At 45.7% G+C, this 25,322-nt stretch overlaps 1 protein-coding gene across 4 annotated transcripts in view; it reads right to left on the bottom strand.

Annotated features, from left to right (window-relative positions):
- Window positions 1–275: 275 nt before the first annotated feature.
- LOC147689449 (endothelin receptor type B-like) overlaps window positions 276–25,322 on the bottom strand; it is a 45,862-nt gene continuing 20,815 nt past the window's right edge. For 3 of the 4 annotated variants that reach the window (XM_086942222.1, XM_086942221.1, XM_086942223.1), the window contains exons 3-8: window positions 19,294–19,406; window positions 12,086–12,290; window positions 10,666–10,815; window positions 6,401–6,534; window positions 5,559–5,667; window positions 276–1,768 (exon numbers count right to left, since the gene is read on the bottom strand). In XM_086942222.1, coding sequence (XP_086798348.1) covers window positions 1,619–1,768; window positions 5,559–5,667; window positions 6,401–6,534; window positions 10,666–10,815; window positions 12,086–12,290; window positions 19,294–19,406 — 861 coding nt within the window. In that variant the 3' untranslated portion in view covers window positions 276–1,618. The remainder of the gene's footprint in view (window positions 1,769–5,558; window positions 5,668–6,400; window positions 6,535–10,665; window positions 10,816–12,085; window positions 12,291–19,293; window positions 19,407–25,322) is intronic. The other variant, XR_015300729.1, reaches the window with a different exon arrangement.

Genomic DNA, 25,322 nt, shown 5'->3' on the forward strand with positions numbered 1-25,322 from the left:
GGACCCGGTACAACTGGACATCTGGTTCAATGTGCAAGAGGCATGCTTGTAAAACGCCCTCAGGAGGGAAGTGTCCTGGTAAGCCGTCAGCCTGCCGTACCTGAACCGCCACATAACACTGAAACTCAGTGGTTGCCATGATGAAGACAGGTAAACCTATTGATGTGTTATGAAATGTAAGTGTAATGGTATTCTGTCTAAAAAAAGTACATTTAACAAAGGCAATTTTGAACTACATTTTTGTTAAACTGAAAAAGGAATATGAACATCCTAAAGAATTTTCAAAGTTCTTGTTTATTTTTGGTGCATATCAAGTTTACCAAACATCTGAATATAGTAAAAAAAATTGAACTTCTCACAAAGTACTCAAAACATTGTTTATTTTATAGCTTTTTAAAAGTGGGAGTCCACTAAACAAATAAACTTTCACCTTTACAAGTTTTTTTTTGCAACTTTGTCCCCCAGATGGGGGTCACATGACTTCTATTTACAATTAATTTCACCCTGTAGGGGGAACTAATGATTTTTTTTCTGTAACCAACAGAAGTTGGTCCAGTCAAGAAGTAAATGAAACTGTTTGTTCCTTTAAAAAAAAAAAATTGAGTTCTTGGCAGTTTTCGACTGTGTGCGATTTAAGTACGTCTTTGGTACAGTGGGTCTGGACTCAGATCAAGGTATGCTAAACACAGGTTATATACAATACTTACAATTACTAACTTTGAATAACAAAGAAACAAGTACTTCAGCATGCTTGTAGCATTTGTATCGGATTTGTGGAAGAGTCCCTCAGGTGTCACTTCTCTTGTCATTGGATCGAGTCCGACATTTCCCAAGCTGGAAGCTGTGTTCCAAATGAACAAACGCTTTCCATTGGCTATCTTCTGACGAGCATATAACATGTATACAAAAAAATGATTGGTGATCTTGTGTTTCATTATTGAATTCTCCAGAAAAGTTTCATTGAATGGCTGGTGTGGATGACCAACAATATGTCCGGTTGACCACTGTTCAAACGTGTCCTCTGCTTATTAATACCAGCATTGGGGGAGTTTGAAGTCAGAGCAGGAATGGTTGAATGACGGCAGGCAATTTGGAGAGGTAAGTATGTGTCAGCTGCCTCAATATCGACCCTGGGGAGGAGCTTCACAAGAGGAAAAGCAACAGCTGGTAGAAGGTGGCCTCTGTATTGATGATGGGGAGGACTTTGAGAGGAAAAGCAACATCTGCCATGTGAACTGTTTTTATTGATAATGGGTATGACCTTGAGTTAGTAACAATAGCTGACAATAGGAGGGTGCTCTCTCTGTGTCGATCGTGAAGACCTAGAGGAGAGGAATGGCAACAGCTGGCAGAAGGGTGCTGTGTTTGTGATGGTGAAGACCTTGAGGAGAGGAATGGCAACAGCTGGCAGAAGGGTGCTTTGTTTGTGATGGCGAAGACCTTCAGGGGAGGAATGGCAACAGCTGGCAGAAGGGTGCTTTGTTTGTGATGGCGAAGACCTTCAGGAGAGGAATGGCAACAGCTGGCAGAAGGTTGTAGATGTCTCTCTGTGAGTTCATCCATCTTGACTGTCCCCTCGTCTTCCTCCTTGTAGTTTCCCCAGTGCACAGGTTGCTCTTCAGGAACAGCTGTATTTGTTGGTCAGTCTGGAGCTGCTGCGGTCCAAGCCAATGTCGTGGCCGTTGGCTTTCCACTTCCCCCCCGAGCCCTTCTCATCCATGGGTGTGATGCTAAGTGCTGGGGCCTGGCACCAGCAGCACAGGCAGGACTGAAAGTGAAGCAGAGAGAGGAAGAGGTTAAGTTATCACCTAAACCAGGGGTCGGGGTACAGCAGGCATATCCAGAAAATTGGGTGCAAAGTTCCCCGGGAAGAGTGACGGAAAAGAGGTGTGTGTGTGCTAGTAGGAGGGGGGAATCCCCTTGTTGGAACTAAAACCCTCACACACCCAGCAAGCTAGGTGTCATGCTTCATCATATGGGTTCGGCTCCTCGTCAGACTGGTGCTGCAATGTCTGACGGGCTCCCGAAACTGGGGCTCTTTATCGGAGATCTTTTGTTCCGGCCATATGGTGCATGCGTGTGAGGGGGCGGGGAAGTGTGGTCGTGACGTGAAAGTGAAGCTAAAAAAGGTGGGTCAGTCCACAACCTAATTTATTCTCGTGGTAGACTCCCTTGGTAAAAAGGGGTGAGAGGGGAGGTAAATGCCCTGGAACTATCCAAGCAAATTAGCTACTACCCTCAAGTTTGGTCGACATGTTTCTTGCCTGATGGCAATTCTTCAGGACCTCAATAGATAGTACCACACAGTGAAAAAGTTATAATAGTGATAGATAAAACTTGCAATGAGGTATACAACCTTCTATGGTCGGTAATACCGGAGTGCAGGCCGATTGGTCCTGCTGCAGTATTGTGACCTGTAGAAATGAAATGAAAACAGTTCACGAAATAGCAGCGTCAGTGCAGTATTCCAATGTGAAGGATTTGCTCAAGTTCAGTACAAGCACACACACACACAAACTGTAGTGAAGGGTTAAAAACCGAGCATATAGCATAACAAGTTGATAGTTGCATCAAGTGACCAACTGGTTTATGCAACAACATGCAGCGGTAAAAACGATGAAGGCAAAAGTGCTACAGGTAAGGAAAGGACCTGGTTATGGATGCTTACCCCAGAAGATTCCCTGAGGTACCTCGCAGTCTGCTCCCGTGGGACCGGCTGATAAGGTATGGTACCTAATGGGGGGAATCAGTGAATGGTCATCTGTGGAAACATTATCAAAGTAGGGCAGTGGTGGGAAAAGTGCGTGAGGGCTCCCCACCAACAAGGGCAAACACTTGGAAGTTGACAGTCTACCTCGTATTCCGAGTCACGAAGTATCTCGGTATAGCCATTGCTCCGTGGTTCAGTAATGGCTGGCCGCTGGTGGGGTGCCTAGGGCGTAAGCGCGATGGACCAGGCGCTCGCAGCGCCAACGCTGCGTTCCAGCCGACAGGACAGCAGAGAACCGCAGACCGGCGGAGCGAAGCAGCCTGGCACCGCGCAGTAAGCTATTACTGAGTCGCTTTGTGGGGTCTGTAGTGAGTGGTCTGTAATGGGTGGTGTTAGAGAGTTGGCGTTTGCATTCAATATCATAATCAGTACTGTTTTGGATAACAGTAGCCCCACCCTTGTCTGCCTGTTTGATTACTATACTGGTGTCATTACCCAGTGCTAAGACAGCTTGTTTCTCAGCTGTACTCAGATTTTTGTAGGAGGCGGTAGTTGGTTTGTTGTCCAGACTCCTAAGCACCGCCCTTTCGAAAGCTAGTATCTCAGGGGGAACCATTGAGTCAGACGGGGTAAAGGTGGAAGGTTTACGTAGCCCCGTATCGATTTTGCCTTGGTCAGGTTTATCTGCAAAAAAGGAACGGAGACGTACCTGCGGCGGTGTTGACTAGACGCATTGAGGCTGGGTACATAAACAATGGTGCTCGCGAGGGGTCCGGTCCCAGCTGCTCTGCGTCTTGATCAGACGCTGTTCGTGGGGTAGGTGCTTCAGTTAGGACCGGACGCCGCCGAAGGTGAGGCTTATACTCCACTTTGACCTTCGTTCGCCACCCCGACACCGGTGAGTTTGACGGCCAGAACTCTCTGTTTTCTTAGAGTTCGGGTCTCTGGGTAATCGTTTGTTGCTGTGCCGCGGTACCGTCTGCGGGACTGTTTGGCTGCCGGGGTGGCTGCGCGGTGCCAGGCTGCTTCGCTCCGCCGGTCTGCGGTTCTCTGCTGTCCTGTCGGCTGGAACACAGCGTTGGCGCTGCGAGCGCCTGGTCCATCGCGCTTACGCCCTAGGCACCCCACCAGCGGCCAGCCCTTACTGAACCACGGAGCAATGCCTATACCGAGATACTTCGTGACTCGGAATTCGAGGTAGACTGTCAACTTCCAAGTGTTTGCCCTTGTTGGTGGGGAGCCCTCACGCACTTTTCCCACCACTGCCCTACTTTGATAATGTTTCCACAGATGACCATTCACTGATTCCCCCCATTAGGTACCATACCTTATCAGCCGGTCCCACGGGAGCAGACTGCGAGGTAACTCAGGGAATCTTCTGGGGTAAGCATCCTTAACCAGGTCCTTTCCTTACCTGTAGCACTTTTGCCTTCATCGTTTTTACCGCTGCATGTTGTTGCATAAACCAGTTGGTCACTTGATGCAACTATCAACTTGTTATGCTATATGCTCGGTTTTTAACCCTTCACTACGGTTTGTGTGTGTGTGTGCTTGTACTGGACTTGAGCAAATCCTTCACATTGGAATACTGCACTGATGCTGCTATTTCGTGAACTGTTTTCATTTCATTTCTACAGGTCACAATACTGCAGCAGGACCAATCGGCCTGCACTCCGGTATTACCGACCATAGAAGGTTGTATACCTCCCCTCTCACCCCTTTTTAACCAAGGGAGTCTACCACGAGAATAAATTCGGTTGTGGACTGACCCACCTTTTTTAGCTTCACTTTCACGTCACGACCACACTTCCCCGCCCTCTCACACGCATGCACCATATGGCCGGAACAAAAGATCTCCGATAAAGAGCCCCGGTTTCGGGAGCCCGTCAGACATTGCAGCGCCAGTCTGACGAGGAGCAGAACCCATATGATGAAGCATGACACCTAGCTTGCTGGGTGTGTGAGGGTTTTAGTTCCAACAAGGGGATTCCCCCCTCCTACTAGCACACACACACCTCTCTTCCGTCACTCTTCCCGGGGAACTTTGTACCCTCTTTGTGCTACTAGTTTATGGACCAGTACACTGGACCCCGTAAAATATTGTCCTACGCCAGTCCCTCCTTTGTTTAAATATCCAGAAAATTGACCACTGGATATCCAAGGGACCAATGTAAATATTAATGGCTTGATAATGCATGGTTAAGACCATTACATCCCATTTCCGATAAGTAACCTATTTTCCTCAATACTGTACTTGCATATTTGTAACAGGTTCCCTAGTGTTTGTCTTGTTGTGTTGTCCCTCAAGACGTTCACAGTGATTATAAATGACTCTCACCTAATGCCTTCGGAGATCATTGCTGTAGACAAACCTTCCCAAGCGCCAATTATATCCGGACTAGATGACTGTTCTTATTTGTCGAACACTGCTTGCAAGGTTCTGTCACAACCCATACTCTCCTACAGTCCCAGAATATTATGATGAAAGGGGCATAAGGCTCTGGGTGTTTCTGACTCCATGTCATTCAAGATGCCTAGAGATACTTTTGCGCTAGAAACTGCATTTTCAGGGAAGTCCACAATTATGTAGACAATGTTGCAGCCACCAAATTGTATAATTCTATTGGACTACCCTCCCACCTTCATTTAAGTACTGGAAACAGCATGAAACAACACTAAGCTGAATGACCAGATGATAATGTTCTGTTGGGCCAAAGCCTCATATGTCGCAGTCTTTGAACTGGTATTGACATCAGACAACCCATCTCTGGTGGTATCAGATCTCTGACCTTGTGCTGTCCCAGATGTATCCCTCCTGGGTCCCTCACAGCCCCTGACCAGTCCATACCTGAAAGCAGTTTTTGAACTTTCTACTGACGAAGTACAAGGCCACAGGGTTGATGCAGGAGTTCAGAGATGCCATATTGATGCCGATGTAGTCCATGACCAGGAGGAAACTGTGAACGTAGGAGAAACTCAAGTTATTAGCAAGTCCTTGCTTACCTATTTTATATTATACATTTTCTGATCACCTCCTATATCAAACTTTATGCTTTGCTGAAACCCTTTTTCTAAGCTCGACATAGTGACAACAGAAGACAGGATGGACCTATTGTCTTGTCTGCCATCACCACCTATGTGTATATGAAAGTATATATAGGCATGTATGGATATATGAACACTGAACAATTTAGGAATCTCGTTTAAAATGCTTATTTACATGTACATTGTAATATTTTCAATGCAAAGTAAATGAATATTGTACAGAAAAGCCCCAGGGATGGATACTTGGATTGTTTATAAGATCTGTAAATGACCAGAGATAGACACTCGCGTAATGAAGGAAATGATAAGGAGGGGTTCCGCTATGGGCAACATATGATCAATCAAAGTGTTTCTTTTGATAAGCTGCACTTAGAGCCCCCATTTAAGCCTCCTATATTGAAAAAATATTTGCTCATGCTGATGCTGGCTAATGGTTCATATTTGAAAGCTTCTTTGGGTTACCTTCCCCTAGGTCCCTTAAATTGGTGTTGGATGCCAATGGCTTCCTCTTTCTTGTGCATGGTCCCTTTTCTTTAAAATGCATCCTGCTGATCAGTTAGCCTGTATGCCAAAAATTGTTTTTGCAAGATCCATCCTCTTGATTCTCCTGAGAGAGATCTTGCTATTCAGGCTGGTTTTCCTTACCTGAGCAGTTCACAGCGGTTAGGGTCTGTCTCATCGTAGATTGTTCTCTTCAGGATTCGGCTCAGATGAAGAGGCAGCCAGCAGAGGGCAAAGATCACCACCAGGCAGAAGACGGTCTTCGCCACTTCTCTGCGCTGAAAAACAAGGTTGATGAGCATGTTCAATCCTAAAGGGTGATACTCAGCACTCAGAAGAGATGAGAATTGGTTGAGGCTCGAGCTAGCAGAATGTTCCCTTTCTTACAGTGATTGCGACTGGAGACTTTGGTTTCTGCTTGATGTGGTGGGAACTTAAAGCAGACTAACACCACAACAGAAGCAGCACTAAATCTGAAAGTGAAGTTTGCTACTTAAGCAACCACCTCTTACCTATCCCAGGACTTCAGCTCCTAATCAGTATATTCCCAAATATCTCAATTTAGGGTTTTTGTAATAGGTTTTTGCACCCATGCAACAGTAGACTGGAACTAGTATGCCTCTCGCATTGGTATTGTGTTCGTCAAGTGATCATGCGCCATCAAAATTATTTTTCTTCATGATTTTGACGACTGAATAATGTAGTGATGCTGATGGAGAGACTGCAAGAGACAGCCGGACCAGCCCCAGTATTCTTTAGGATCTTCTTTCAGGGACAACCACGATCTTTTGGGGTGGGACTACATACAGCGGGCATACATTGGATTTGCACTAGTGCAAAAGAACAGGGCAGATTAATTTACACTTTGAGGCTGTTTCTGGACCAAGCAACGAACAAACAAATTCTACTCAAGTTCCTATGACAGGATTAAAAGAGTTGAATTGGTAGCCATGTGGGACATATTTCAAGTTAGTGATAGAGTCTTCCGAAAGGAACCCTGATCTATGAATACAATTTTTTAACAAGCAATAAATGACTGCAAACTGATTTTGCACTTTGTTTGATATGTAAAATAAATGGAGCAAACTGCTTTTACCTCAAACTTGGATCCGTATTTCATAATTGAAAAGTGAAAGTGGAAGGAATGTATTTTATAAACATCTTATGCAAAAACAAGAACAGTACAAACTTAGTTAACTGTGTATTTTTTTTCTGGTGCAAATATCATTTACTCTATGGCATTCTGTACAAGCGACAGCCTTTTCTGTGTTAGTGGAAACTTTAAGCTATATGACCTATGGTCTTTTCAGCATCTTAGTTACCTGTTACTGATGTGGTTCCTTATTTTTGTTGCTCTATTCTGTGTGGGTTTTTAGGTCTCGCCTGTCGATGCGCATGCGCATCGAGCAAGCGAGAGTATTGGCACTTATCCACTCTTTATCCGCACTGCAAGGAATCGTGGCGATTCCTTGCAGTGCCCGTGACTTTTAAGCTCAATGCGCATGCGCATTGAGCTTAAAAGCGCGTGCACGTCCGTGTCCGTCTTTGTTTACCCGCTCCGCCCCCTCCCCTTTCCGCCGTCTCGCATTTCCCCTGTCGCATTTCTCCTCCCCCCTCCCCTCCGTCTTGTTTATTGTACCCGCTCCGCCCCCTCCCCTTCCCGCCGTGTCGCATTTCTCCTCCCCCCTCCCCTCTCTTCCCTCCGTCTTGTTGTGTTTGCAGCAAGAAGCTTCTTCCTGAGCGTTCAAAGTAGCGGTTTGTCCGTGGGTGTCAGAGGTATATATTTTTTTTTTCCTCACTCCCTCTCACCCTTTCTGTCTCGCGGTTTTTTCTTCCCATTCCTTTGAAAGTATTGAAGATAAGTTCAAAGAGCCGGCTCTCCCTTCCAGCGCAGGAAGTGAATTAAAATGACAGCCAACTACAGGAAGAGTAAGGCAAAAGGCAACTTTTAACGCTAATGTTGTGCCTCGCATGAGAAATATGCGTGTCTCTGTCCTTCGCAGCGCTTCCACCGGCAGAAAAGGCACATTTCGATACTGTCTTCAGTGAAATTAATTTTTCGCGTTGCTCGGCCATTTTATGTTGCGCTTTGTAACTATCTTGCATGGTCTTCTAGGCATGGTTATTGGCGTTCATTATCAGAGAAGAGACATTCTCTTGTGTCGTAGTCTGCAATGTATATTATTTACCTCCTGTTGGGTTCCTGCGGCTTTTCTTGCAGACTAGGATCGGTTTTGTCAAGGTTACATGTCTAGTGCTCAGTGGTTTAACTCTGAAACAAACCCCCTACTATTTTGGTTGAAACGTGGGTGCGGTTCTTAAATCCTTAGACACGGGGAAGAGATAATTATCCATGCTTCTCTTAGAATATTAATTAATATTCTAGTCACAACCCCCAATGCCGAACCCTAAGCTTTCAATCAGCTGACTTAGCAAACCTTTCAGTGGGTGGAGCCAGGGAGATGCAGGAAGGACCCATGCCCTGAACCCATTCACTTCATAAGGTGCGTTGTTCGCTTTTTTCTGTCATTTATTGACAGTCTTACCAGGCGGCAGCAGCAGCAACTGGGAATGAGAGGTCTCCTGCCCACATGTACTTGAACCCAAACAAGGATTTCAGCCAGATGGCACTTTGGATTTGTTTTTCCACTTGCATGTAAAAATACATCAAAGCCATTCATTGTCTTTGGCCGTGCTGGTTTGTGGTGGTGTTTACCACAGCGGACATGCTTTATGCTTGCATTAAGGGTATCTTGTTCTCTTGAACCTTTCTTTCTGTTTCTGCACCTATGTTGGTATTACTCTTGTAGCAGTGAGGCTTTATTGTAACAAGACCCTTGATTCCACCTAATGGCTGTGTTAGGTTTAAGTTTTTTCAAGACCGTGAGATCTTTTTGTGTCCTGCTGCTGGTGTGTGGCCAGCTATACAACAGCTTTTTATTCATTACTATTCCAAAAGCACTAAATTGGAAAGAGATTCATGATAACAGTCAAACGAACCGTTGAGCCCGCGCAAGAAGTGAGGCCTTAAAAGCGCTGAACTCGCACCATCTTTGGTAAGCATACTTACCCAGAAATGATTTTAAACTCGCAATGAACAAGCAAACAACGCTACTATCATGGGCGCAAGAAAAGGAACGCTGCCAAAAGCGTAAACGCTTGTGGTAATGCATCAACAAATACAAAGGTTTCTACAAATCCATATTTTCTGTGGTAAGATTTGGCCTCTCACCAACAAAGAATGTCCTGCTGCTGTGCGTCCCAGAACCTAGCTTGCCGTTTGGTTTGGGCCTGCCTCTCTCAAACATTAGCTTACTTGACTAACTATTTACAGCTGTTGGCTGGAGACTGTCATGTCTGGGTTCATTATGATATTCCGAGCGTTAAAACATACACTGCCAAACGCGCCCTCACCCCCTCATCCTCACACACCCTCACCCCCTCATCCTCACACACCCTCACTCACCCTCACCCTCACTCACCCTCAACCCCTCACCCTCACTCACCCTCACCCTCACTCACCCTCACTCACCCTCAACCCCTCACCCTCACTCACCCTCACCCACACTCACCCTCACCCTCACTCACCCTCACCCTCACCCTCAACCCCTCACCCTCACCCTCACTCACCCACACTCACCCTCACTCACCCTCAACCCCTCACCCTCACTCACCCTCACCCACCCTCAACGCCTCACCCTCACTCACCCTCAACCCCTCACCCTCACTCACCCTCAACCCCTCACCCTCACTCACCCTCACTTACCCTCAACCCTTCACCCTCAACCCCTCACTCACCCTCACTCACCCTCACTCTCACTCACCCTCACTCTCACTCACCCTCACTCACCCTCAACCCCTCAGCATCACCCTCACTCACCCTCACCCTCACTCACCCTCACCCTCACTCACCCTCAACCCCTCACCTACCCTCACCCTCAACCCCTCCCCCTCACTCACCCTCAACACCTCACTCGCCCTCACCCTCACTCACCCTCAACACCTCACCCACCCTCAACACCTCACCCTCAACCTCAACCCCTCACCCTCACTCACCCTCACTCACCCTCACTCTCACTCACCCTCAACCCCTCACCCTCACTCACCCTCACTCACCCTCAACCCCTCACCCTCACTCACCCTCACCCACCCTCACCCTCACTCACCCTCAACCCCTCACCCTCACACAGTGCAATAGGTCTCAGACCATTTCAGTTAGAGCTTTTAGAAATGTTTATGGCTTTTTTTACTTGTAATTCTTTAGCATTGGCTACAGGAAACAAAAATGCTAAACATTTACAAAAAAACCCATAAACAATTCTAAAAGCACTAACTCTAATGGTGCGAGACCTATTGCATTTCCAATGCTTGTTACAGATGGCTATCCTTGTCTCCTGCCCCTCACTCACCTGCTTCATGTGGTCATTGAGGGCGATGCGCATGCCTTTGGTCCTGCTGAGCATCTCGCAGGACATGAGTGTGTAGAAGACTCCAGTGCATGCCAGGGGTAGGCAGAAGTAGAAACCAAAGAGCCACCAGTCCTTGGCATCCCTGTAAAACTGGAGAGAGAAGGAAAGTGACCACAGGCAGAAAGTGCAAGCCCTCTCTGCTGAATGTTAACCAGTGCCGGTGCTGTACAGACAGTGACCATCCCATGCAGATTGTGACCCAGAGCTGGTGCTGTACAAAGAGTGACCATCCCATGCAGAAGGTGACCCCTAGCCGATGCTATGAACACAGTGACCATCCCATGTGAAATGCGACCCAGGGCTGGTGCTGTAAACATACTTTGAGCACCCACTCTAGAATCTGACCTAGAGATGGTGCTGTAAACATGGAGTGACTATACCATGTAGACTGTGACCCGCATCTAAGCATGCAGTGACCATCTTGACTAGCAAATGACCTACAGCTGGTGCTGCAAAATCTACTGACAATCCGATGTCAAATGTGAGCCAAAACTGATGCTATAAACACACCATGACCATCCCAAGGACACTACTGGTAACTTGTAGAAGCTGGTTACACAGTGACCTTCTCAAGAAACGTCACACAGTTACATCCCCCCGTTACATCCAGGGCCATCTTAACAGCATTATAGGCCCCGGGCTAAGCAGTGCACTGCCTACACAACCACTCGCAGAAACAATAATGTTTAATGGAAAATGTGTGTTAAATTCTGGTCTGAATGGGGCCCCCGGGCAACTGCTCAGTGTGTCCATGCCTTAAGACAGCACTGGTTCCATCCCTTTTCCTTATGGGTGCATTATGAGCATCTTCTTCGTAAGTTGCTTTGAGGCGCAGTCTTTGAACAGGCACCAATCATTGCTCGGAGGGTCATGCTGGGAATATGCAGAGGCCAGTCTTGGAGGGACAGGTTGTGATCTTGCACCAATCAATGCTTTGAGGGGCAGGCTATGAACATGGACCAGTCAGTGCTTCAAGTGGTAGGCTGTGAACTTGTGCCAGCCAGTGTTTGGTGGTGCAGACTGTGAACTTGTGCCAGACAGTGCTTGGAGGGGAGGTTGTGGACTTGTGTCCGTGCAATGAGTGGGAGGGTGAAATCATACAATGGCCAGTCGACAGAGGTGAAGATCTACTAACCTGCCCTGATCAGTACTGGGAGGTGGAGGCTGGTGGACATGAACTGGTGAGTGCATTGAGGTTCAGGCTTGTAAACATGCACTGGCCAGTCCACAGAGTTGAAGGTCTGTTAACGTGCCCCGGCCAGTTCTGGGAGGCGCAGGCTGTGAACATTCACCAGTCAGTCTTTGGAGTTCTGTTAACAGGCCCCAGCAAGCTATTGGAGGCCTGTGTCCTCTCACATACCAACATGAAGTCAGACTTCTGCTCCGCGGACAGCATGCACACCCACAGCCTCTGCTCCCGGTAGTTGAGCTCCACCATCTCGAAGCCGACAGCCTCCGGGGCGGCCAGCACGATGGCCACTGCCCAAATGAGGGTGACCTCCACAGCCTTCCAGAGGGGGATGCCGATGCCCTGGATCCGGTTCCAGGAAGCCACCGCCCTATACCTGCGGGAGAGACAGAGAGGGTTGAACACAAGATTAACAGGAGTGTAGAGCCCTACCCAAGCCCAGGTACATGCAAATGATCATGCCTCGCACACAGTTTGGAATTACACGGCTTTATTCCTCAGCGTGTAACCGTTGCCCGAACATTCTACATCATGAATTCTATTACCCACTCATTTACGTCACTGTTCTACAGAGTCCGTCAGGAACTAAATGTGTCTCATCATCTCTAACACACAAGACACAACATCTTCCCCTTTGTTAAATAAAAAGTACCAATAATACATATATACATTACATCGCTTTAATAAGTCATTTTGGTGCTCAAATCAATCCCCCAGATCTAATCATATGAGGCTGCGGAGATACCGGAGAAGTGTCCATGACTGGCGTTGGTGACATAGACATCGTTAGTCATGGGACTCTCTGGACTCTCAGGTGAACAACTCTCACTCCTGACATCTGGAGTTGGCGAGGGTCGAGGCAAGAGCTTGAAATGTGAAGAATCTTGCATAATGGACTTCCCTGTGGGGCTTGCCACTACAACAACCTCCGTCTGCTATTGCTGATCAATGTAAGCCATTTCATTTGCATTCTCAGTTCCATGCTTGATTTCCTTGAAGCTTTGTCCACATTCACTCGACCATTGAAATGGTTCATTTTGGTGTTCTAAGTCTGTCAATGGGGCCCTTAAAGGGGCAAATTCACACATAGACCTTGAACAGTAACTGGCCATACCCAGAAAGGATCTCAGCAAAGTTACATCCTGTGGGAGAGAAGTGGAGGACAAGGCCGGAATTTTATTTGGATCCGGAGTCATTCCCTCATCAGAAAAGATATGACCAAAGAACTTGGATTTAGTTTGATGAATCTCACATTTTGCCACATTTAAAGTGAGACCTGCATCTGCAAGTATACAACGCATTTGTATGAGAGTTTTATCGTGTGCCTTTTGTATGGCCTCAAAGACTAGCATGTCATCACTGTCATTGAAAGCTTTTGTGACTGGTTGTATTATGCGGTGAATAATACCCTGAAATAGATCTGCAGCTGATAACACTCCGAAACAAAATAATGGTGACAAACTCTTAGACTAAGAACTTGACGACAATCAACATCGTTCAGATTCTACTTGCCTTAACTGATGTTGCTTCTTGGCCGTGTGGGCGCTAAACTTTAGTGCTGGAAAATCACTTGAAAGTAGTGCCTAGCAGTTTATAGCTCTGGTTTGCATTACTTGGTGCCAAGTGGACGTACCAATGGTGGTGCATGGGTGTTTCCATGCAACCACCCAAGGTTTCTGACGCTAAACCTTATTTACTTAAAAAAGGTGGACTGGGTTTTGCAGCAAAGAGCAGAGCCCATTTTAGATAGGCGCTTTCATGGAGAAATTGTTTTATTTTTCCCTTTCTTCCGTACTGTTTTATACTGGAAGGTCCCCTTCGAAAAAACCATAGGTTTCAGACATGTTATAGTTAGTTGGACATTTCACTCGTACATAACCATAGAAATTCCCATGTTATAGTTAGTTCAGCTAACTATAACTCGCGCACCTGCAATGCACTGCTGATGACGTCACATATTACATCATTCAATGACTGTGTGTTTCTGTAAAGTTTACATTTGTCTTATATATATGCCAAGCTGTATTGAAGAATGAGTGGGTGAATAAGTATCTGTATAAAAGATTTAGTAGGTACGTGACTGACTGTATAAATGAGTGATTACATGTGTCTTACTGAATGCATGGGTTAGTTACTAAACTGTGTGAATGTCTGTATCAGTCTCTCTGTTGTTCTGTAGCCTGCTGCATGGGTTGCTCAGTAGCCACATAAGTGTCTCTATGGGTTATTGATTGGTTGCCTGAGTATTTGTATTGGAGAGTGAGTGAGTGTGTGGGTGGGTGAGGGGTGTCTGACTGTGCATAGATGTGTGAGTGGTTGATTCACTGGGTGTATGGGTTCAAAAGTACATGTGGAAACAGCTGTATGACACATGCCCACACAGGCAAACACACACCAATTCACACAGCCACATAGCTACTCAGACAACCACCCACACACCCATACAACCACTCTCACACCCATTCACAGACCCACAAAGCCACTCACTTACACAAACATTGACATCTCCACTTACATGCTTGTACACTTATTCGCAAAGCTACTGACACATCCACACAGCCACTCATACACCTTACAGCTACTCTCACACCCACTCACTCACACCCACTTACACACCCATACAGGCATTTACATCCTCACTAACTCACCCATACAGTCACCCACACAGCTACTGACACACACCCTGCAAGCCACTCAAACTCCAATACAATCACTCATATACCCATTTACACATGCACACACCTACTCACAAAGACTCAAACATACATACACTCACACACTCATTTACACACCCACAATGCAACTTACACACCCACTCATAGACCCAGATACTCGCATGCCCAGAGAACCACTTGCACAATCACTGATGCACCAATACAGCCCCTCACACACCCAGTGAGACACCCATGCAGCCACTGCATATTAATATTGTGGATGACATTGCAAAAGATTTGCTTTTGTTTTCATTAATACTTCACAGGCTTATTCCCCTTGGTGAATATTAAAGTAGTCAGATGTGCTACGTATTGGGGTATGATGCATGTATACATATAAAAACTCACAAACACTAAAACACACAATTTTCCGAAAAATAAAATATGTATTTAGGTCCTTCTTTTAGCAGATAATTATTTCTAAAAAGAACAGTTTTTTGAGGATGGTTTTTCTAAAAAAAACGGTTTTGGTTTTTTCATATGGAACAAAAATAACTAGGGCAGTATAAAAAGTTAGGGAAAGCAACTTGGAAGAAGCAACAGGCTTCAGTCTTTAAGAGGAATGGAAGGTGAAAGAGAGGTCATTTTTTTGGTACAATTTTGCTTGTTGACCACATCTATGATCTCAGATGACATGTTCAGTCCTGCTGGCATATGGCATATGCCACATTGAGTGACCATGTCTGGTAGTTTTTGTGAGACAGAGGGTATGGTAATCATCTGGTCGGGTGGTAAGAGTGCCAGAGATGGTCCTGCGGTTGATGTTGATAGTGCACCACCTACCTTCTGTTGCATCATCCTGTCATACTTCCTCATATGAATGATTTTCTGATTTTTCCACATGGAGGATATGCCATGCGAATACTTCTTCCCCGTACCTATTGTTAGTTTTATCTGCATATATTGCACTGCACAGTTTTTGCAACAACTTTCTTTTCTCCTGATGGGATGGAGAAGTGTTTTCTAATGTCAGAGGCCTTTTTCTTCTTCATCTTGCTCTTCTCATTGTCTTCTATCTGCAGTAGATTACATTTTGATTTTGAGGAAATCCCAAAAAATTATGGAGCTGTGGTTTTCAGTCTTTCTTCAAGAGAGTTGTGAAAGCCAAACATCTGATTTAAGGTGTGATTTGCAATGTGAATGGATGGAGACGTAATGTATCTATTGAGAATTCGGAACCACAGCAGGTCCGCGGTGGCATCGTGGCAGCTGCAGTCCGTGCAGGTAACAGCAGTGGGGCGGTGGGGCCGGGTAAGGGGGATTTTGAATGACAATGCCGAAGGAAAATTAATTCTTTCTTTAATTTTCTTTAATTTTCCCCCTGCATCGTCCCTCCAAATTCCCCCTTACCCGCCCCACCGAAGTTACCTGCACGGACCGTGGCTGCATTGCGGTGGATCACAGATTGACCAAACTTGTAAATTAAATAAGCATTTTGTGAAACACAGATAGGCGTCCAAATATTAATGAATGGATATGCTTCCTTTGATATCAATATTAAGATTTGTGGGGCCTGTATATATTTCGAATTTTTTTTTGTTTTATGGAATCTGCAGATCTGCCACAAATTCATCACAGGAACTAGTATCCATAGAGCACTGTCATGGGCTCCCTTCTCAAATTCGTAGCAGATCCATGGCGCCATAAAATGAATTAAAGAAATAAACAGTTTTGGTGGATTGCATTTATAGAAAGAATACATAAGTTACCTTACCTTGATTTGCTAATTTTTACTTTTAAAATGTATAATAGGAATAAATGTGTGAATAAAATTTGTTTATAAAGTTGTAAAAATATATATTACTAAATTGAACTTATGGGTGAAACTGCAGTTTAATTTATATTTAAAAAAACAAAGGTTCGGGGGCATTATAGTTTGGAAATAGCATTAAAAACCCATAGAAATTCCCTGAGAAAACCAAAGGTTACAGGTACATAATAGTTAGGAAATAGAATTAAAAAACATAGAAATTCACTGAAAAAACAAAGGTTACAAGACATTATAGTTAGGAAATAGCATTAAAAACCATATAAATTCACTGAAATAAACAAGGGTTACAGGGATGTTCTAGTTAGAAAATAGTATAAAAACAACCTTAGAAATTCACTGAAAAAAACAACGGTTGCAGGGACATTATAGTTAGGTTCGGATTTTATGCACACAAAACTATAGAAATTTAGCAGTTATGCTACATGTGTAACTATAACTTATTGTCCACAATCCACTGCCCACCTTTGTTTTTTCAGTGACTTTCAAACGATTTTTAAATGTTATTTTCTAACTATAACTTCCTTGTAACCATTGTACGGATATGTAGGTATATGGTTTTAAAAACTGCTATTTTTTTTTTTAGGGGGGTAAGGGGATTTTAGGGTTCATGGTGGGGGCATTTGTACGTGTGATTAGAAGTTGGTAGGGTTCAGGGATGGGTAGTGTTTTGGGGTAGTACAGAGCTTTAGGGGTATGTCATTTATAGTTGTTGGGGAGATCATAAGTTTATACAATTTTGCGATGATTACTGTTTATTGGTATTAAGGGGTTTTATGGTTGAGATAGGTAGTCTTTAGGTGGATAGAAAGGGTTTTGCAGGATTTAGTATGGGTAATATAAAATTAAATCATATTAAATAAAATTACTAGAATAAATGTAATTTATATTGATTTAATTACAAAAGTAAACATAAATACAATTGAATTTTAGTATTAAAACTTGTTATTTTAGAATTCATTATATGGCAATAGCCAGTAGGTAGTTATAGTTTGGAGCAACTTTTCTCATAGATAAAACGTTTTTTGTTTTGCTAATAATCTTGATACTGTTTGATGAATCTTACCTGAATTTTTCAAAAAAGATGGCCTGCTTTGCCTAGTTTTGCATGGAAGGATTCAGGTTATTTGTTAAGCGGAGTGGAGAAAAAGTGGGGGGACCAAAAGGATTTTTCCCCCTGCAATGTCTATGGGGATTTTGCCATTTTTAGACATGGCTACAGGCTGAGCCACAGAATGGATTTACACCAAATTGGGCAGGAAGGCTCTTGGTCCAGAAAGAGCCTTTTTCTAATTTGATGTAAATATGTTCAGTAGTTTTGGAGTTATTAATGAATTAAAACTTTGCATATTTTGGGACGTGGATCCTCTGCGGGGACCCACAGATCCAATTCTATATTGGTCTTATGTTAAAAAAAATACTAATTCACTGAAAAAAACCAAAGGTTACCGGGATGTTATAGTTAGGTTCACGTTTTACCCACACAAAACCATAGAAATTAAGCATTTGTAGTTATAGTTAAAGTTATACCTATCTGAAAAAACTATAACTCATGCCGTTAAGAAGTAACTTTAGGCCACAAGTTTTAATTTCCTAACATAAGTATAGCTATAATTATAACTATAACTTTTGAATGTCTATAGTTTTGGGTGGGCAAAACCTGAACCTAACTAGAACGTTCCAGTAACCTTAGTTTTTTTCAGTGACATATGTATATATATGTGTGTGTGTGTGTGTCTATATATTTAAAAATATAAACATTTACACATATATCAAACAAGGGATTAAAATTATACCTCCCAATCCTACGTGCAAATTAAATGCATGCCGATGTACAAAAGCTGATAAAAGTAATCCAGGGGCCGTATAATACACTGTGCCAAGGAGCTTGTGCATCTTCTTCTGTAATACTGATAGCAATGGCACATGTGTAGCGTCATCACTATCACGAGACAGTGTTCCCCTTATTCAAATGTGGGAATCACTTTGCCTCTGTGCCTGAGCCGTATCATGGACGCGGGTGCAGAGGCAAACATACCCTTAGGCAGCACACTGAAAGTGCGCCACAAAAAGGTGGCCCATTTTCAGGCCACACTTAAAGGCAGCTCTCTGGAGGTGAGAAAAGGGGTCCCATGGACCCCCAAACATCCTGCTGCAGTCACTCACTAAACCCACCTGCAAGAGGATCTCTCTCCCTTCTTCAAAGTGCAGGCTGTATCAGTATGGTCATTTGGGTTGAGGTTGCTTGGATCAGATGATGTCTGTATATATTTTTTTATAATGAAAGGATTTTCTGTACTGCCACCTGTGTGTGGCCAAAAGTGTTCATTATTACAATATAGGAACAATTGTACTAGACATTGTACATTAGGGTCAGTTACTAGGATGATAGTGAATATTACGTGATGTTTGTGAGCATAGAAGAGTTCAGTGGTTTTTGTAATGAATTTGGATGCCAACAACGGGCAACCGGTTTTACTAGTAAGAGTCCAAATCCTGGAGATGTACACTGTCATCTTGTTAGCAGTAGTGCCATCTAACAACCCAGCTTGTAACAGGGGCTTCAGTGCACGAAAGCGGCAATATACCTGCCCCTCCATGCACTTATCCATTTGCAACCCCTCGCCCAATTACCAGCCCTAAAGGAAGTCACAAAGTTCTTTTACTGCTGGTACCAAAGGCTGGTACCTACCTCTTTGTGTGTTTAGTTACCACAGAAGCTTGCTAGTTACCTGTAAATGCTGAAAGATGGCCTCATAGATGGTTTGGCATTTACCTCCCTATTGTTTGGGACGGTCAATAGGGCAGTATTTAGCCATGACAGTCCCTGGCACCACATGCTGATAGATATTAGTTGGTGCTAAGACTGGGAAAGGGCACATTGACTTTGTTCCTACCTGTCTATGCTGAGCGCGCACAGGCTGAGTACCGTGATGCCCACAGATGTTTTCTGTATGAATGGAACCAGCTTGCACACCTGCACTCCAAAGGGCCAGTCTTCAGCCAGCAACTGAGGATGAAAAAAAAACAGACCACAGCATTAGATGCAGTTCTGGAGGGGGGAACTTGAATACAGTCAGAGCAGGAGGAAAGAACACAATGGCAGTAGGATCTGGAGAGGGAAACTTGAGGGTACACAGACCCAGAAGGCACAACTTGATGGTTGGTGATATAGAGGTGAGGTCTTGAGAGTGGGTGGATGTGAAAAGGAAAACTTGAGGGTGTATGGACCTTGAGAGGATAACATAAGGTTGGGTGCGCCTTGAAAGCAGAAACTTTAGAGGAGAACACAAGGGGGAGTGGTCCTTGAAAGGAGAACATGAGGGTGGGCAGACCTTAAGAGGAGAACGTGAGGGTGGGTGGACCTTAAGAGGACAACGTGAGGGTGGGTGGACCTTAAGAGGACATGAGGGTGAGTGGACCGTAAAAGCAGAACATGAGGGTGGCTGGACCTCAAGAGGAGAACGTGAAGATGGGTGGACCAGGAGAGGAGAGAATGAGGATGGGTGACCTGGAGGGGAAAACATGAGGGTGGGTGGACATTGAAGGGAGAACATGAGTGTGGGCAGACCTGGAGGGGATAACAAGAGGGTGGGTAGACTTTAAAAGGGGAACATCAGTGTGGATGGACCATGAGAGGAGAACATGAGGGTGGCAGACCTTGAAAGGAGAACATCAGGGTGGTTGGACCTTGAGAGGAGAACATGAGGGTGGCAGACCTTGAAACTAGAACATTAGGCTGGGTGGACCTTGAGAGCAGAAACTGTAGAGGAGAACATGAAGGTGGGTGGACCTCAACTTGTAAGATTGAATTAAACAGAGACGGGTCTAACAGGGACTACATCGCTTCCTTTCCTGCTGTTGGCAGGTATGGGAGGGTAAAATTGCTGATCTCTATAAGCACAGTGTGATGACGGTGTATGTCAGGGCGGACCTTGTCCCAACTGACGATCAATTCTATCAATTTCCGCCGCACCCAGTAAGGTCCCTACAGTCTTGTTGAAATTGTGAGGTCCTTTCTGTCCCTCAGATCGCATGGACAGTTGGCCAGCTAACCAGCCTTTGAGAGTGCTTCAGGAACCTAGCCACGACTGTTGGCACTTAGCTGAAGGCCAGTAACGTCCAGGCAAAATCCACCTAGTGATAGTCCCCTTCCTGGAGCATGACAACCCCCAGGCCACCACAAGTCTGTGGATAATGCAGTTACAGTCCCTCCTGCCCCAAAGATTCCTCTTGACGTGTCAAACCAGCATGTCAATCCAGTATAGTATGGTTCCGAATCCAAAGCGTTCCTACTTTCGGAGGCCAGAGCCCCAGTAGTTATACCCACCATGGCATTTGAAGATATGATCAGTTAAAAAATGCCACTTTTGTAATACACAGTCCCTCTCAAAAAAATTTCCTGTCTGCCATACTACGCCGTAATATTTAATCACTATCTTTAGTGGGGCACAGATCCTGCCCATTGGAATGCTGGTGCCAATTGAACCCCCGTTTAACCATCCCAGAATAAATAAAACACAACCAAAATGACAAAAATCCAATTTGTCATACTGACGTTATGAATTTAAAAAAAATGAACTGTAAAATAGCATCTAACATCATAAAGCACTTCTGCAGCTATTTTGTCGCGCTGGACCGGATCAAAGTCAAAGGTTCAGGCTGACCACAATGGAGTGTGGGTCAGATACAGCCCCAGGTCAGTCCTGCTGAAGTTTTACTTTTTCAAGTTTTGTGCCAAAAGTCCTGTTTGAGTTGGAGAGGGTTGCGACGAACAAGGAGAGCATTGTGGTGGCAGTTGGCGTGGTGCAAAGAGCAACCCGGGCATCACGGACGAGTTAGTGCTACATGTTGGTAGTCCTCTGCTGGCTGACGATGCTGCTGTGCAAAGAGATGCGCTGGCTCGTGCTGGATTTCGGTGCAAGCAGGGTGGTTCTGGTGTGATCAGGCCTGTTCGTAGTCATGAAGAGCCCAAAAGCTTGATTTCAAGAATTCATGAGCCACACCAAGGGTCCAGATCCTGAGAGGCACCACTTGGGGGTCAGGAACCCACTGAATACGGGTCCAGGAACTGTTGGGGAGCCTTTTATGTCCCTGATGTTCAGATCAGGAGGCTAGCAGACTAGCCCTTTGAGTCACTCTGGGGTCTGAGTTCAAGATGAAGTTGCAGGTCCAGTTCTTCTTCCGTGTGCAAGAGGGCAGCAGATCAGCGCAGCGTGTCAGCTGGTCCTTGATCGCAGTCGCCCAGCAGAGTGGCAGTCCCAGTAGCAGCACTGCAGTCCTTATTAGCAGAGTATCCAGAAGCGTACGCAAGTGGTAAATTCTAAGGACTTAATAAAAGAGTGCAGCGGAGCGCTCACCCCAAGTGACAGTTGTGCACGCACAAACAGCGTGGGTGTGTTGTTTGCCCTGCTTTGGCCCTCCACAACTGTCAGCTGGTCATGCTTTTATCCGGAACCTCCTGATTTTAGCAGCTCCCCATTTATTGAAGCACATGCGTGCCACCATAGTCTCCTGATGTTATGTCTGCGTTTTAGGTGAAGTCTCCAGAATTAATGTGATAATACGTCTCCTTGCACATGAAGCAGGACACCTACACAGCCAACTTTAAAGGTTCATGATTCCTGGTTGAATTTACAGTTGGTCACAGTTGTCACAAATCTTGAATTGCCCCAAAAACATTTGCGATTTTTTAAAGAATGCACATGGTGGACGTTTATTTATGTGCATCTATTGTGAATTTTATTGGTCTCGCCACTTCATTTACTGTCTCCACCTCCAGCAGTTGTCAAGGGCTCCGTCCCTCACTCTTGCTATGCCAGTCTGTCAAGTGTTGTGCACTTTTGAAGGATTCAGCTGTTGACTGCATCATCCTTGTAGGCAGGAACCTCTTATGGATTTTGGGGGCCATGGGCCAAACAGATTTTGGGGGCCCCTGTTCAAAACCTCTTTGAATTTATGATCCAGTTTCAGCTCTTTCATACCCTCTTTGACCAGGTGACTGACCGGGCACAGGTGCTCTGGTCCAAATTCTATATGTGTATGCATCTAATAATCAGGGACAGTGACTGTGTTTTCAATATTCTAACCAGGCAGCAGCAGTTCACTAATATTATTGAAAATACTTTCTGACAACCTCTCATTTCTCAAATGTGTGGTCCTGTTTGTGATCTAAAAGAAACTTTTTTTTATTGATGTTGCCTTAAACATAAGCACAACGTTTCTCTGCAAAATGTCTGTAACAGTCTCTCACACATCACCCACATTAAACATAAATTAAAGAGTGGGGGGGAGGGCTTGGCAGAACATCGGGCAAGATGGCCGCTTGTTAGCAAGGCTCCGAGCCCCATCGATAATAATTACCTACAATCCGCTACAACATGCGTCCCCAACCACAATCGGAGGTGTCCTCCAGATTGTTGGTAAAGGTGAATCCAGTGCTCTGCCTTGCCAGATGCAAAGTGTGTAGAAGCCTGGCGATCGAGGGATACAGGCCCGAGCACTGCCGGGTGGACTGTGGCGTGGTCAAGCCGAGAAGCGTCCCTGTGGACCGAGGCGGGACAGACTACAATACATTGAGAGCCCCCCAGGAGCAAGTGAGCTCAGTGAGGCAGCGGTGCCCAGTGTAAACGCACCTCTGTGAAACCACAAGCTGGTCACACACACAGAAGAGATTGGGAAGGTGTGGATCCAGAGAGGTGGACCCGCAACAGCGGTGTTAGCCCAGGTGGCTGAAAAGCCAGAGCTTCGATGTTCTGCTTAGACTTCAGCAGCGCCCATGAGGGGCGGAGGACTCGGTGCCCCCGTCGGGCAGAGGGTGCAGTGCGGAGGAGTTACTTATACCTCCTCCTGCCTCTGCTACTGTCAGCCCTGGGGGGTCGTGAAGATACCAAATATGGGACGGCTGTAAAAGGCCTCTGTACCGGCCAGTGCAGATCTCAATCATTCTGGGCCTGGACAGAGGGGAAGGCCAGTCATTCTTGTTCCGTTGCAGCGAGCAAGGTGCACAGTTTCCCCTCTACCCCAGCCTAAAAATATCTGGACCCTAGGCCAGTGGAGTGGAAGCCTATGGGGGTACGGTAGTAGATCGCATCATACCTACTGAGGCCGAGGATCCCGCAGTGTCTGGGCTGAAGTCTGTGGGTCTGATGGTTTGGCAGAGGGACTGCCTGGGGGGACCTCTGCCCTGTGTTAACTAATCACAGCTGATCTGGAAAACTGAGGCCAGGCCTTAGAAAGATCTGGGCCCCTTTTGGAGTACAGGTGTAATGGGTGATTTGCGTTGAGACTGTGGTGGTGGGTTAGAGGTATACACCGGAAAGCCGACAGGCCGCAAGATGATAATACTTTGCCTAGGCAGGTGGCGATGAACACGGGGGTTCTCTCCCATCCCCACTTCCCCCTCACCACCCATCTCTTCTCCTGCTGGACTCCACAGTGACCGTCTGCCTCCACCTGGAAGCCTCAGGCTTGACCCACACAATGGCAGGGTAGAAGGGACTCCGAGGAGGACTTCAGACCAAATTGAATAAATGCACCATCAAGAGGGAGGCGCCACTAACAGATGAAAGTGGAGGGTTGTCACCCCAGACGGAAACTGCCCCCACTGAAGAGGAGAGTAGACACTCACAATTAAAGATGTAATGGCAGCAAAGCAAGGAGTATACACATCCCTTGAAAACAAGATTGACACAATGAACTCGGAACTTACCCTGGTGAGGGCAAATCTGTGAAATGTAGGAGGCAGAGTGAAAGAAGTGGAAAGCACGACCGCTCCCTTCGAGGTGGACAGGACCACCCTTAAAGCACAAGTGGCCGAACCGAAAGCAGTAACGGTGATCTGAAGGCCTGTCTTGAGGATTCGGAGGGCTGCTCAAGGAGGATCAATATTGTATATTTGGGGTCCCTGAAAGAGCTGGGGTCCCAGACCTATTCGTAGAACACCTCACACTGAAGCACCTCCACTGTGGCCTATCCAAATACTTTTCGGTGGAGAGGGTTCATAGGAACCCTGGCACCCTGAGGTCCATCATAGTACGTCTGTTTAACTACCAAGATTGGCATGCGATCCTCCAGACGGCCCCCAGCACCCCACAGCTCACATATGAAAATGCAACCATCACATTTTTCCCAGATTTCACCTTAAAAGTGCAAAAGATGCATCACAGCTTCCTCAAGGGTTAAAAAGTCAATGTGGGACAAGAAATCAAATACTCCATGATATTCCCGGAGTGCTTGAAAATTGTAGCAGAAGGCAAAACATGGTACTTTTTGTCTGCACAGAAGGCCTGGGACTGGCTGGAGAGCTGGAGGCCGCTCCTGGGGCTGGCTCATTGAGACACCCGGTGGGACAGAGAAGAGGTGGTGCCGTTCGAGAGCAGCGATATCTGGCAGACACCCATGGAGAGCAGAGCTGTTCTCCCCACCACTCAAGCTCTGAACCGAGATGCTTCCTAACTTGCTATGTGTCAGTTGCTGGATACAATAAAATTGTCTTGCTGGTGACTGACGGGAGGGGAGCATTGGTCAAAACCCTCTATGTGAACCCATGCAGGATACGCATCAGGATCCAGAGGCGTGGGCATACTGACAAAGAGATCACTGGCTTTAATGATAGATAACACCTGGGTGGACAGGGGTGGGAGATATGTAGCCATTGCGGGTCTTTGGGAGGGGCATCCATTAACATTATCACTGTGTACAGTCCACCACGACTCCACGATACCACGTTGTCTGACTAGAGTTCTTTGATCCTTACCCTCCCAATTGGAGAGCTATTCATGGGTGGTGATTTTAACCCTTTTGATGCTCATGACGAGCTCAGCTTGTCATGAGACACGGTTGAGCTGTGCTTATGACGAGCTGAGCTCGTCATAAAACAATAATATTCAAACAAGTTCAGCACAGGAAGGGAAAAGTCACAGCA

Source organism: Lissotriton vulgaris, chromosome 10, assembly GCF_964263255.1.
Source record: "Lissotriton vulgaris chromosome 10, aLisVul1.2, whole genome shotgun sequence".
Lineage (NCBI taxonomy): Eukaryota > Metazoa > Chordata > Amphibia > Caudata > Salamandridae > Lissotriton > Lissotriton vulgaris.